Source organism: Astyanax mexicanus, chromosome 7 (assembly GCF_023375975.1).
Source record: "Astyanax mexicanus isolate ESR-SI-001 chromosome 7, AstMex3_surface, whole genome shotgun sequence".
In the NCBI taxonomy this organism is placed as follows: Eukaryota; Metazoa; Chordata; class Actinopteri; order Characiformes; family Acestrorhamphidae; genus Astyanax; species Astyanax mexicanus.
In genome coordinates, this window is record NC_064414.1 from 34,508,564 (window position 1) to 34,521,797 (window position 13,234).

At 35.7% G+C, this 13,234-nt stretch overlaps 1 protein-coding gene across 4 annotated transcripts in view; it reads right to left on the bottom strand.

Annotated features, from left to right (window-relative positions):
- The window catches only part of myofl (myoferlin like), a 50,458-nt gene that overhangs the window by 21,049 nt on the left and 16,175 nt on the right, over positions 1-13,234 (bottom strand). The window contains exons 8-25 of one of the 4 annotated variants that reach the window (XM_022684747.2): positions 12,510-12,572; positions 11,504-11,554; positions 11,299-11,329; positions 11,047-11,162; positions 10,318-10,444; positions 10,111-10,214; positions 8,324-8,392; positions 8,185-8,228; positions 7,989-8,071; positions 7,792-7,830; positions 6,946-7,067; positions 6,618-6,731; positions 4,946-5,123; positions 4,728-4,852; positions 2,863-2,972; positions 2,511-2,703; positions 1,246-1,401; positions 968-1,099 (exon numbers count right to left, since the gene is read on the bottom strand). In XM_022684747.2, the coding sequence (XP_022540468.2) occupies positions 968-1,099; positions 1,246-1,401; positions 2,511-2,703; positions 2,863-2,972; positions 4,728-4,852; positions 4,946-5,123; positions 6,618-6,731; positions 6,946-7,067; positions 7,792-7,830; positions 7,989-8,071; positions 8,185-8,228; positions 8,324-8,392; positions 10,111-10,214; positions 10,318-10,444; positions 11,047-11,162; positions 11,299-11,329; positions 11,504-11,554; positions 12,510-12,572 (1,857 nt within the window). Of the gene's footprint in view, positions 1-967; positions 1,100-1,245; positions 1,402-2,510; positions 2,704-2,862; positions 2,973-4,727; positions 4,853-4,945; positions 5,124-6,617; positions 6,732-6,945; positions 7,071-7,791; positions 7,834-7,988; positions 8,072-8,184; positions 8,229-8,323; positions 8,393-10,110; positions 10,215-10,317; positions 10,445-11,046; positions 11,163-11,298; positions 11,330-11,503; positions 11,555-12,509; positions 12,573-13,234 lie in introns of all 4 variants that reach the window. The other 3 variants (XM_022684745.2, XM_022684746.2, XM_007249480.4) reach the window with 3 other exon arrangements.

Here is a 13,234-nt window from a genome sequence, read left to right on the forward strand (position 1 = left end):
AAAGCCCAAAAATGCACAGGCCAGTGGGCCTCCAGGACCAAAATTGAAAAACCCTGAATGGCATTGCTCAAAGAAACATTTAAAACAACTTTATGTTTAAATGTAGATGTTCACATTTACTTTAATCCTCCCAGCTCCCCCTGTGTCATATACAGGTTAGAGGTCTGCGCGGGACTGTTTCTTTTAAACCCACTCTTGCCCGCTTGCTCGTGTTTTTGTCCCGTTACCGCGTGTTTTAGTCCCACGCCCACCCGCCACATACACATTTCTGCCGCTCCCACCCCATGGTCCTAATTCAATTGAATTAATTATATTTAGTGCTTCAAATTTACTTTGTATTTATTAAAACAGCAATTCAGTGCTGAATAGTACTGTCACGTTTCTTACCACAGTCCAAACACATGCAGTCAGGTAAATTTGGAGATGCTGAAAATCTCCCCGTGTGTATGTGTATGTCGGTCCATCCTCCGCTTTGAGATTTTTCTTGAGGGTTTTTTGTTGCTTGCATGGGAATCATAGCGTGATTATTACAATTTTCTTAACTATTTATCAATTTCGCCTGGTTTGATTAAACTCCCACTCCAGCCAATAACAATTCAGTTCTGTCCCTCGCCTCAACATATTCTGAAGGGTCCCGCGAGTCCCGTCCCGCAGATGGGACAGGTTACCTTTTTACAGTTTGTTTGCTTAAATATTTATACATATAAAATATAAATACTTAATTTTTAAATGTAAACTAAATGTATATGGAAACAATCACATATACTTTATGTTTGTATTCAGAATGCTGGGCAGTTTAAGACTAGGCTGAATCCCTGTCTGGGAAAAATACCCAAAATATCTAGGGTTAGGGTTAACTAACATTTAACCAAGGCAAACATGTCAGTTAGTGAACAAGTTCGTGTTAATAATACATTAATTAACTTAATTTCATAACATTAATAAGAAACCCTCATTGAGGTTTTACCATTTCAGCGAAGACACTGAACATTCCCTCTGCAAAGCTGTTGAACTTCTTCTCGTGAGCTGACAGGCCCAGCCAAACATTCAAACGCAGCTGCACAGGAATCTTCACCCCTTTGTTTTTATCCATCGGGTACTGGAAACAACATGTCAGAAAACTGTGTGGTAATCACTGATGCGGGTGCAGGCTTGCAAATTCAAACAACTGCAATCTCCGTAGAAATTCATGGCAGATATAAAACAGAAGAAAATATTTATTTTAAGCCTGGCCATGTGATTTACCTGCATAAAGATGGTCTGTTTCTTGCCACAGTACTTTCCAGTAGCCTGCTCACTGAGGGTGGAGAAGAGCACCTGATTGGCTGGAATGCGGGCGTAGGCCATGCGTTTCTCTCCTCTCAGCATCCAAATGATGATGTCAGGCATGCTGTTCTGAGGCTGCATCAGAAGAAAGAAAAACTTATTATAAATTCACATTTACAGCTCTGTTGGTAATGTTCTTAATACAACATTTTTTAAGGATTAGAGAGTTTCAGAACTTAATGGCACTCAAAGCTTCTAAAATCAAAATAAGTCTTGTAAAAATGTATTATTTCTCGTGTTTGGTCATATAAAGCATGACACACAAAATAAAAAATGCTATAGTCTAAATATAATGAATGTGTAGCCAAAGTGAATGTTCAGTTGCTACATTAACGCTAATTAGTTGCTATAGCATTTTATGTGGTTTCCACTACATTGCTAGCTGGGTGCTTTGGTGTTATTAAGTGAAGGCTAGTTTATTCAGACTAAACAAGTCCACGCTTTAAGATGTGTTTGAAAACTGGTGCTTCTAAAGGAAGTTGCCTTAACCACAACTGTATAACACACACCAAAGAATCACGACAGAGCTGGAGGAGTCTGACACTAAAATCACACTTTGTCGTTTTCACAGCTCAATAACTGAAGAATGCCTCAACACATCAGCAAAAACCATAAATTTGACTAGACAGAAATCCAACAAAAAAACAAAACCTGCAGCGTCATCATTCTCCGGTTGTGAAAAAACACTCATTAATAAGTGCTCCTTCAAATTTTCTTTCACAGTAAGTGAAGTTCTGTGACTCATTTACTATATATTTATTTTTTTATGTCAGTGCAAGCTTAAAACTACGCTATGTTGGAGAAATCTTTCTAAAAGTTACGTTGTGTTCTCACTATTTACAATAGTATCCTTTGCATCTACAAGCTTGTTTTCTGGTTGCACTTACTTGAAGTTCACCACAAAGGAGAACTTTAAGTAAAACCAAAATAAAGGTAAATCTTGTTTTCAACCATTTCATTTTCATCTGTAGTTTGACTTTTAGTAAGGAAATTGGGTGTTTCTAATGTATTTGTATAATTGTGACATTTTAAATAAAACTCTGTGGCTAATCAATTACACACAATTACACCAAACAATCAGGAAATCGACCGTGGGAGATATGCGGCAAAAAATATAGCAGGAAAATAATATTATCAATTAGAAGAATATAAATCGGATACAAATAAAATAATAAGGCACTAACCTCATCTGCGATCTGCTGTAGGCGCTCTAGCCACTCCTCAATGTCAGGCAGCGTGGCTTTAACATCAGTGGCCTCTTCTCTCATGCGGCGAGCTGCTTCCCGGATCCCAGCGATGGCACTGTCTCGTAACTTCTTGAGCTGAATATCCAAAGCTGTCAAGTTCGCCTTGGTGTCCAGTTCTGGTAATGGGAAACTAAACACACACAGTCCAAGAGTTCACTTTTAAACAGGGCTAGTGGAAGATACTTTAAATGATATGATTACTATATCACACACAATGCTATAAGCGTAATATTATGGTATCCAAGCATGTTCCAAGCATGTCCTTAATGCTGTTGGTGTTTGTGCTTACTTAGTGAGATCTTCAATGAGCTGGTTGATGAGTTTTAGCCAGATTTCAGCTAAACGTGTTTCAGGAACTTTTGCCAGCATGGCCGTCTTCAGTGAGGTCAAGCTGGATTGCTAGTGAAGATAAACAGAACTTTCTAACATAACTGTTATACATAACTGCAAAACTAACTTTTTTAAAGGCTGCACAATATGGACACAATTCCTGTTACAAATTTAATAATAAATTCAAACACTTTACTGAATCTTTAATAATATTTATTTTTTTTTACTATCCTGTCACTGTTTATGATATTGTGCCTTAAAGCTGATATATGTACACAAGCTCTTTTACAGTGGTGTGCTCTGTATTTTGCCTCATTCAAAAAGATGTTCCATGCTGTAACACTGTACATAACTTGAGTGGAAATGGGCGGGGCTAAACTGAGGTAAGCTAAATAGGTAAATATTTGTAAATCACTGACACTAAATTTGACCATGTTCACATAATTTTTTTTCCCTCACAAACAAGTGAGTAAATATTTTTTTATATAAATACAGCTCTAGAAAAAAAAAAAAGAGAACACTTAAAATGATGAGTTTCTTTGGTTTTACAAAATTAAAAACCTCTGGAATATAGTCAAGAGGAAGGTGAATGATCACAAGCCATCAAACCAAGCTAAATTATTTACAATAAAGCTCACACATGATTGTGTTCAACTTCCTACCTGAACTTTTAAGTTTGATGATGTTGAATTAGTGCAGAAGTGGAACCCAGGTGACTGACAGCTTTGCACTTAAACTTTGCTATATAACATGTCCCAATAAACCTATTCATTAACAGCATCAGAATCTGATCTCCAGCTGTAATAGAGATTCTGATTGGTCCTTTAGGTTTGACCCTCTATTGTTCTGTTCTCAAGCTGAAATAGAGATTATTCTGGATGGTTTTGCCTATGAGTTTGATTCTCTGCAGACAAACAGACTTAGAAAGAGAGATAGAGAGAGATTCCTTTTGGTTCCTGTCTCTTGATTTTAACTCTCTATTGTTCTGTCCACAAAATTAAATAGATATTCTGATTGGTCCTTTAGGTTTGACTCTCTATTGTCCTGTTCTCAAGCTGAAATATAGATTGTTCTGGATAGTTTTGCCTATGAGTTTGATTCTCAATAGACAGATAGACAAAAAGAGAGAGATTTCTCTTAGTTCCTGCTTCTGATTTTAACTCTCTATTGTTCTGTCCACAAGCTTAAATAGAGATTCTGATTGGTCCTTTAGGTTTGACTCTCTATTTATCAGTTCCCAAGCTGAAATTGCTGAGATTGTTCTGGATGGTTCTTGATTTTCTGTAGACAGACAGACTAAGAGAGAGAGAGATTCCTATTGGTTCCTGTCTCTGATTTTAACTCTCAACTGTCCAGCCCCCAGCTGAGACAGATATTCTAACTGATTGTACTGTGGAGTTAGACAGTGTTGATGCCTATAGGTCCATGGGAATTTCTGTTAATAAGTGTCTGAACTCAATTAAACAGCTGTTATTGAGAACATGGATTTTTAATTTATTTGACATAAGGAATCAGAACCTTCATCAGGCTGGTTCTGGCCTGCGGGTCGTATGTTTGCCATGCACCCCTGCCTTAATTAATCCAAACACTCACAGAAATTGATCTGGAGGGTCTGAGGATGATTAGGACGCTTGCAGCGCATCAAACATTTAATAGTTGGTTTCAGAGGTCATTTGCATATTGCAGCATTCTGCAATGAATGCATTAGAATGCCAATATCACTAAACAGCAATATGGAAATATGGGAATTTTATACAGTGTAATAAATATTGTGCTCTACATGAGATATAGTAGACTGTACAGAACAGAGTTTCTGTAACTTACCAGCCTGTCAGCAATGAAAAGAATAATGTTGACTGAATCTAAACGATGACTTATGTCTTCCCAGAAGGAAGTGAGGATAACCACTGGCTTCGTGTCAGCCCAGGGCAAGTAATAGTAGTGATTTCCTGTGACAAAACACAGACAATAGGCTTTTAAACATGCCCCAGTGTCCCTAAATACATGCCACAGTTATCCTGTAGCCATAACAAGCCTCTTACCATCAAACACAGCACAGCTGTACTGAGTGGTGGAGGCCAGCGGTTTGCATGTCGAATCCATCTTGTTGCCATAGTTGCCAATGCTGACCTCAAACTGGATTGGTTCTCCAGGCTCCTGAAGCATGCAGGCACTGTGGAACACGGCACACAGCGAGTACTTCCTCTTCCGCTGGTATTTCTGCTCACAGAGGGACATTCCACTTTATTTTACATTTGATAACACTCAATTTACTGAAATAGCTCTCATTTCCTCTCTGAACATTTTTGTACACACATATTTCCTATTGATCTAAATGTGTCATGTTCAACATTGGGTTATATTTCTCTACTTTTGGTTGTGTTGGTGAAATATATTTCTCTAATATATATTTATATACAGCTCTGGAAAAAAATAAGAGACCACTTAAAAATGATGGGTTTTTTTGATTTTACCAAATTGAAAACATCTGGAATATAATCAAGAGGAACATTGATGATTACAAGCCATCAAACCAAACTGAACTGCTTGAATTTTTGCACCAGGAGTGACGTAAATTTATCCAAAAGCAGTGTGTAAGACTGGTGGAGGAGAACATGCCAAGATGCATGAAAACCATTATTAAAAAACAGGGTTATTCCACCAAATACTGATTTCTGAACAATTAAAACTTTATGAATATGAACTTGTTTTCTTTTCATTACTTGAGGTCTGAAAGCTCTGCATCTTTTTTGTTATTTCAGCCATTTCTCGTTTTTTTTTTTTTGCAAATAAATGCTCTTAATTACAATATTTTTATTTAGAATTTGGGAGAAACGTTGTCCGTAGTTTATAGAATAAAACAATAATGTTTATTTTATTCAATCATATGCCTATAAACAGCAAAATCAGACAAAATGATTTAGGAACTGAATTGGTCTCTATTTTTTTTTCAGAGCTGTATTTAGCCGAACTGAAATGTTCTGAAAATTGCTAATACCATTAGAACAAACATATTGAACAAAATTTTCATATACATAATATAGGTGTATGTTTACTGCATGTCTGCAAATGTGGATATACACAGATCAAGCATAACATTATTTAACATTGTTCTTCAATGGTCAGAACCCCATAGGACCATTATTTGGTAATATCTGGGTGGTGGGTCATTCTCAGCACTGGACTGAAAATAGTCCACCAACCGCTTCCTGTGGGCAATGTCCTGTGAACAGCATCCTGTGAATACTGATGAAGGACTAGAGGATGGCCAATACAAACTATAAAGCAACAGATGAGCTTTAGTGTGTTGACATATTGTTTTAAATTTGCTGTGTCTGATTCACTCATAGAAGAATGACCTACCACCTAAGATACCTGCTCTGTGGTAAAAAGACCATAATAGAGTATGTATCATTAATAAAGGATGCAGAAAGATGGAGGATGGCATATTCGTTATGCCTGATTGGTGTACATGTGAATATATGAAATATATATCTTTATTTATTCAATTTTAGATGCTGTATGCCTCATCAGAACCAGAAAATGCCTTAACGCAGAAAAAGGCAGCACAGTTCTATTATTTGTACTTATTTGTATCTCATTATTTTGTATCTCAAAAATAAACAGTAAAAAAGAAAATGAATGAACTATAAACAATATTATAGAACCAAATCTTATTTGTAGTACTGACATGTCTGTACTACATGCCATTACCTGTGCTACCAAGATGTCGTCATTGGAGATGTCATCCACTTTCTTGTCTACTTTGTCATCCAGCCGTGTGGAAAGTTCAATGAGAACCCTCCCTCTGTAGGCCACCCCCTCACCCTGTGACACACATGCACGCTGTTACACCACCTTGACAACAGCCACAATGTTGATTTTGATAAACGCCTACCCATAAAACACTGCAAAAAATGATTTGTGTAAAGCAATGACAAAGACTGCCCTTGGTCATAGGTGTAGAATGGGCTGAAGGTGCTCAAAAATATATATGCTGTGCTTTAAACATTGTAGTAATTTCGATGTTTAAGGCACTTACCTTTCCAAAATTAAGCTCTTCATACGGATCAGGAAGATCAGAGAACTCCCTCAGACTTCCATACAGGTTCAGATAACAAGGGCCAAAAGCTGGGAGAAAGCCAACCTCATTCCCAACACTGTCTACTGAAAGAAAGAAGAAGATAAGTGACTTAGAGACATTAAGTCATTAAAGGCTTTCCACTGTTGCATAAGTTCTTTTTACTGTTATGTTTCTTGGCAACCACAGCCTTTGGTTAACACTCTTCATTGTTGGCAGAAGAACTGTATAGTTTAAATAACAAATCACATTGCTTATAAAATATACTGTAGTATATTTAAACAATATTTTGCTCAGTTCAACACACTCATTAAATCCCAAAAATAGCAGCTATATACTGAAATAATATTTCTCTGCCTCACCCCAGGCCTAAAACACCACATAAACACTGTTAATCTAATGTAGCACTGTAGTGTCTTGTGTCCCACTTTTTAACCCTTTAACTTTCTGTACAACTTTTGGGCAAATAATATTTTATAGACTTTCTAAAAGCTGCCACATTATTTCATTATCATGGTTGCCTGATGATTTTAGCATATTAAATTAATGCATTTCACACAATATTCACCTATCCAACCCTCCTTACAAATTAGCATGTTGTTGCACTTATTTATTAATACTTATTTTTTATTCACAGTTTGTGTTCAAATTTTACTACAAATATCTCAAATGTATGTATGTTTAAAAAATGCAGAAAACAAACTAATATTTTTTAAATTATACTTGATTCCATTACTTTTTTGTGAGGACAGTAAAAGGTTAATACACATTTGGAGAGGAAAAAAAAAAATATATATATATAAATACCATCATCAGCTGGGACCATTACATTTTCAGTAAGTGACTCTGCTAAAGAAAGAATGGACATTAAGACAGGATTTTAACAACACATGATCTCCACAGACAATATAAAAGCATTTGAGCTCTTAATCAATAACTTGTAGTTGCGTTTAACAAGGTTTGACTTGTTTTATCAGCTGTAAAGCAGAAATGGGGAACACTACCTTCAACCTCTCCACCCGAGGATGCTATTTTGGTCAGATTTAAATAGGTGGTTCCAATAGCGTCATTGCTTGAGAAGCGATCCCTAATAAAAGGGAAGTAACGTGATGAAGTAAGATTAAATATGTCGTAAGAAAGAGGAAGGCAACTCTTCCCACAGGTCACATATTTATATGAATTGAGAAATGAGGAGCTTACCAGTCAATCATAGTAAGTTTGATGCGCTCACACATTGATGGAAACTAAAACAAAGAAACATAATGTTGACAATGACTTGCAATGTGTTCCAATAAGAGCATCAACTTATTAATGTGTATCATATTTAGATGCTTCTTACCTTGACCTGCACGTTTACCAACTGGTTCCACTCTGGGTTTGCATTCTTCTCAATGATCTTTGTGCATAGCTTTAAAAAAAAAACACACAAACAAATAAGAAATAAATCAGAATAATGCAACAATGCTTTTTGTTCTTGGTATGAAATTATCATTTAATGGTGTAAGCTCTCTTTACAGCCTTCTTTATTTTATACAGAATATTTTTTTTTATTTTTTTATTTTGTGCATTATAAAAATGCAACAAAGACTATATAAAGACTCAGTAAGTGTTGAAGGTGTGCCATATCATATCATAAACAAATATATATCGTGACAGTAAATATCTGGAAAAAATCCATATTGTGATTAAAAAGCAGTATTCTGTCTTGAAAGCTGTCTATTATTTAGTGTGAAGCTTTAAGTGATTTGTTGTGTAATTGTTTATGTTTACAGTTTATATGTATGCACTAAATATTCAGAATTTTTTTGTCTGTGTAAAAAAATCAAACAACACAGTAAATAATATGTGGCAACAAAAAAGCACTTTCGGTTTTCAGAGGAATAAGTAAAAAAAAACGTTAAAAAAAATAAATAAATGTATAGGGAACAATGACTGGCTTATTTACAATTAGTCACGTGGAAAGTGGAAGTGGCAGTCCCACCCCTTTCCATTAAAGGAGAACTCTGGTGTAAAATGGATTTTTGGTGTAGTAAAACATGATAAAAAGGATTTACCTTCGATGAATAGCACACCTCTGTTCCCCCACAGTGTTCTGAGATCCACAAATTTTAACAGTTTGTCCAAACACCCTTCAGACTGGGTGACACGGGGTATAAATTGCTACGATAAATCGTTTTTTCCAAAAGGTCCATTTTACACCGAAGTTCTCCTTTAAGTTAATCAATGGCGCAAATTTATTAAAATCGGCTTAAAACAATAGTTGTTCTGTTGTTTTTGTTTCAGATTCTGTATTTGGCATTCGGCCAAATATTTTAGTTTGTTCGGTTTTAGCCAAAAATATTTTAGTTCAGTGTTTACGATCAAGTAAACACACATAACTACTCAAGAATCATTGGTAAAAGATATGAAAGGTTCTATGTGTGGAGGCCTTGTCTGGCCTTTTGTGTATGGCTGTATATATAGAAGGCATTTCTGTAAGATAATCTGCAGGGTGGTATTTGTAAGCTTTGGTTTAATCATAGGCAGTGTGCCTGGTCTTAAATATATGAGAACCACTGCTCTTGTAAAAGCCTCCAGGAACACATATAGCACATAGGTATAGGCATATGGAAGATGCAGGAGGCTGTCTACCTGAACACATGAACAAACAGCCAGTATATCTCTATATCTGAGGCAGCTTTTAAACATTATGCTGCAGTCAGTTGGAACAAACTTCCAGAATCTGTGGGAACTGAACTGTAAGCTCTATTAAGAAAAAGCTGAAAACATATCTGTTTACCTGTGCTTTCCACACTGTGTAACTTGCCCTACTTTTCACATTGTTGGTACGTTATTGCTTGTCTTTTAACATTGTTCTATATTATGTCTTTATTTATTATATTCCAATTTTATTCATTTTAATTCGGTTTTAAAGTTTTTTCCCTTTAATTTAGAATTTCTTATAACTTTCCTCTAATTGCCTCTAAATACAAACATGCCTAGCCTTGCCTTGCCTTGAACAGGTTGCTGGTATGAATAAGGCAACTGTGTTTTGAGATCTGAGAAGTTAAGTATTCTCCATGAATTGTTAATCTATGGGGATTAAAAGAATAAATAAAAATAAAAACAGCTCATTCCTATTTTTACCTTTTTGCCAGCAAAGCCAACTTCCAAAAAAGGGTCCACAAGGTTTTTCTTGTCACCCTCTCCTCCAAACATGTTCTTGACTGACTGGGCGAAGGCATCATCCACTAGACAATAAGAGAAAACACACGAACACCAGCGGTGTCAGATCCTCTGCACACAGTGCTGTAATAAAGCTGCTATTTGCTCACTGTATATTGGAAGGCTCACTCTGCGGCATGTCCTCTGCTCGGTACACTTTGAGAGCGAGTGTGGCTGATCGCAGGGTGACCCCAGCGGGTAGCAGAAGGTTGCTCTCAATGTCATCCTGTTCTTCACTCTCTTCCCTCTTTTCCACCTGCAAAGCACAACACAAATCAATACACAGACACATCAAACAAGTGATCAACTAAAGTGATGTGCTGAGATAGTGACCTAGGATGCAAATGTGTTTGAACAAGTGGGGACCAAAGTAGACCAACAGTACAAATACATTGATATATAAAAAGGCTAATTCACTAACATGCCAAAAGTCACGGGACAGGAACTAATATTGATTCCCATGTGGGGCCTCCTGCATTTAATATGGACACAGACAAGTCAATGATGATCATAAACACAGCTTCGCCATATAAATGCTCGCTAGTGTTTAACCTCACACAAGATAATACCTCATAACATACACAGTTGTGGGCATTCTCAAGCCATCCCCTGAGAGAACAGTTCATGATTATTTTAATTACAGCTATCCCACGACTCCAAAAGTACTTTAAATAAAACTTTTTTTTTTTAATAACATTGTTTTTTTTTTTCATTTTGTTATAAAGTTGCAATTTTTAGAGATGTCTGCATGTCAGCAACAATACTCAATCTAATCCTCCTTAATAAATGCACTTATTTTTTTGTTTTCCTACAGTCAATAAAAATAATAACTGTACAGGTAAATATATTTAGACATACCGGTGGGTCATCTCCAGTTCCCAAAATGATCATGCTGGCTTTCAGGTAACCTCGTGCTCCAGAGCTAGAGTCGTCTGTGTCACTCAGCAGTAGCCATCTCCTCATAATGCTATGAGCTTCAGATAGAACAAAACAAAACAAAAAAAACATACACAACTGGTATAAAATATAGGTATTTGTATCTTTGCTATAAAATAACACACTTTCAAAGAATAATGTAAAGCAGAGCAGAACTGAATGATCTTCACATACCAGGCTCATCATAGACGTAACCCACATCAAGCTGTTGAGATGAAAAAATAATTTCTGTGAAACTTATCATATAGTGAAATCAATACTTAACAAATAGCATTAACATTAAGCATGATATTATAAATTATTTTGAATTATTTAATTATTATGATTTTTTTTTTTTTTTTGCATACAAATATACAGAAATGTAAAGCTGGGTCATTACCTTAAACTCCCCCAAAAGACTGTCTGACCTCAAGGAGAATGAGTTAAAAACCTAGATAAAAAAAAAAAATAATAATAATTATACATTGGTTATTACTTGTTAATTACATGTTCTGGGAGATTTATTTGACTATTCATTGTACCACTGGTAAAATTATAATATAATAGCACAACATCGCAATTCACAACACATTTTAACCTTCAAAAAGTAACAAAACAAAAAATATACACAACAGGTATAAAAAATGTGAAGCAGTACTTATGGATGATGATTAATGGCATAAAGAAGATTCTGTATCTTTGCTATAATATAACACATTTTAAAACTTAGAAATATATAACATGTTTAAATATTATAAATAAATAAATGCAACAACAACAAAAATAACATAAAAAATAAAACCAAAATTTAGCTCATTCTTTTTGATGGACTCGCCCTCATAGATTAAAATAATAATGCAATGTCTGATAGTCGCTAATGTAATTATTGCAACAGGCCTGACATTTTTTAAAAAGAAGACATCATGGAAGGTCATCTTAAAAGTCAAACGTCATGAAACAGGAAGTAGCATCACGTCCCATGATTTTTGCCATGTTAAAAAACATTGAAATAACTTGGAAGATATTTATGTGTGGCCTTCTATATTGAATATGAATGTTCACATGGATAATTCTAGCCAGAAGCCACCGGTCACAATTATTACCATCCACTGCACTGTCCACTGTGGGTGTTAATAATAATGCAATTACATCTTTTAAAAAACAAGAAATATTTAATTATAAAAAAATGTTGAAACATTGTAACTGGAATATATCAAATGTTTAAATATCCTAAATAAATACAACATAAAATAAAATCACATAAAATCCCTGCATTCAAATACATTTTATTGAGGTGAGCAAGAACAATTGCTTATTGTCTATATATTGAAAGATATGTTGCTAATGTAATTATCGTGACAGGCACAGCTTTCTCTTTAATGAGACATTAAGAAAGGTAATCTTACCTGGATGTAGATGTTCTCATCAAAAAGTTCAGAGGGCAGCATGTTTACATTGTAGAAGAAAATCTGTGGAGATATTAATGCCCATTATAGATATAGATGTTCATAGGCACGTTATGAATGTATAAATACCTGTTTCTTCCAGTTAGCACATTTAATATGACCCCAGTCTGGACCAGATCTGGTTTTTACATGCGGTCCGCAGACTTCACAGAAGTGCTGGGAACCAAGTTGTTTACAGCCACGAAAATACAACAATTAACCCACCATTCAACAACTGGTTAACCATTAGAGCCAATTAAATTTACATCTGGGCCATATGTTCCCCTAATGACCCAGAAATGACCCGGTTGTTGCACTATTGCTTGTATAGTGGGGAACTAGTGGTTAAAGGTGGTTATCTAGCTATCTGGGGTAGTACACCACATTCATGTCCTATTTCTAGAGAATAAGACAGTAATAGTGGCAAAGTGCACAAAGTTCACACCAAAAAATGCCCCTGTCACAACATGACTCACTAAAGAAGATCCGAGAAACTCACTGCAGGAGTTCAGAGGTGCCAGAAGCAGAGGAAAGCAAAGAACCAGCAGCTTTATGAAATGACAAGAGCAGGACAGGCCAGAGCAGAGCTGGAGAACAGTGCACAGAAAGCCAGTTAGGGTTAAATGTAAAGAATTCATCAGTCTGAAAGGTTGTAAGTTGTTTAACAAAGTAAGTTGAGAGCAAAG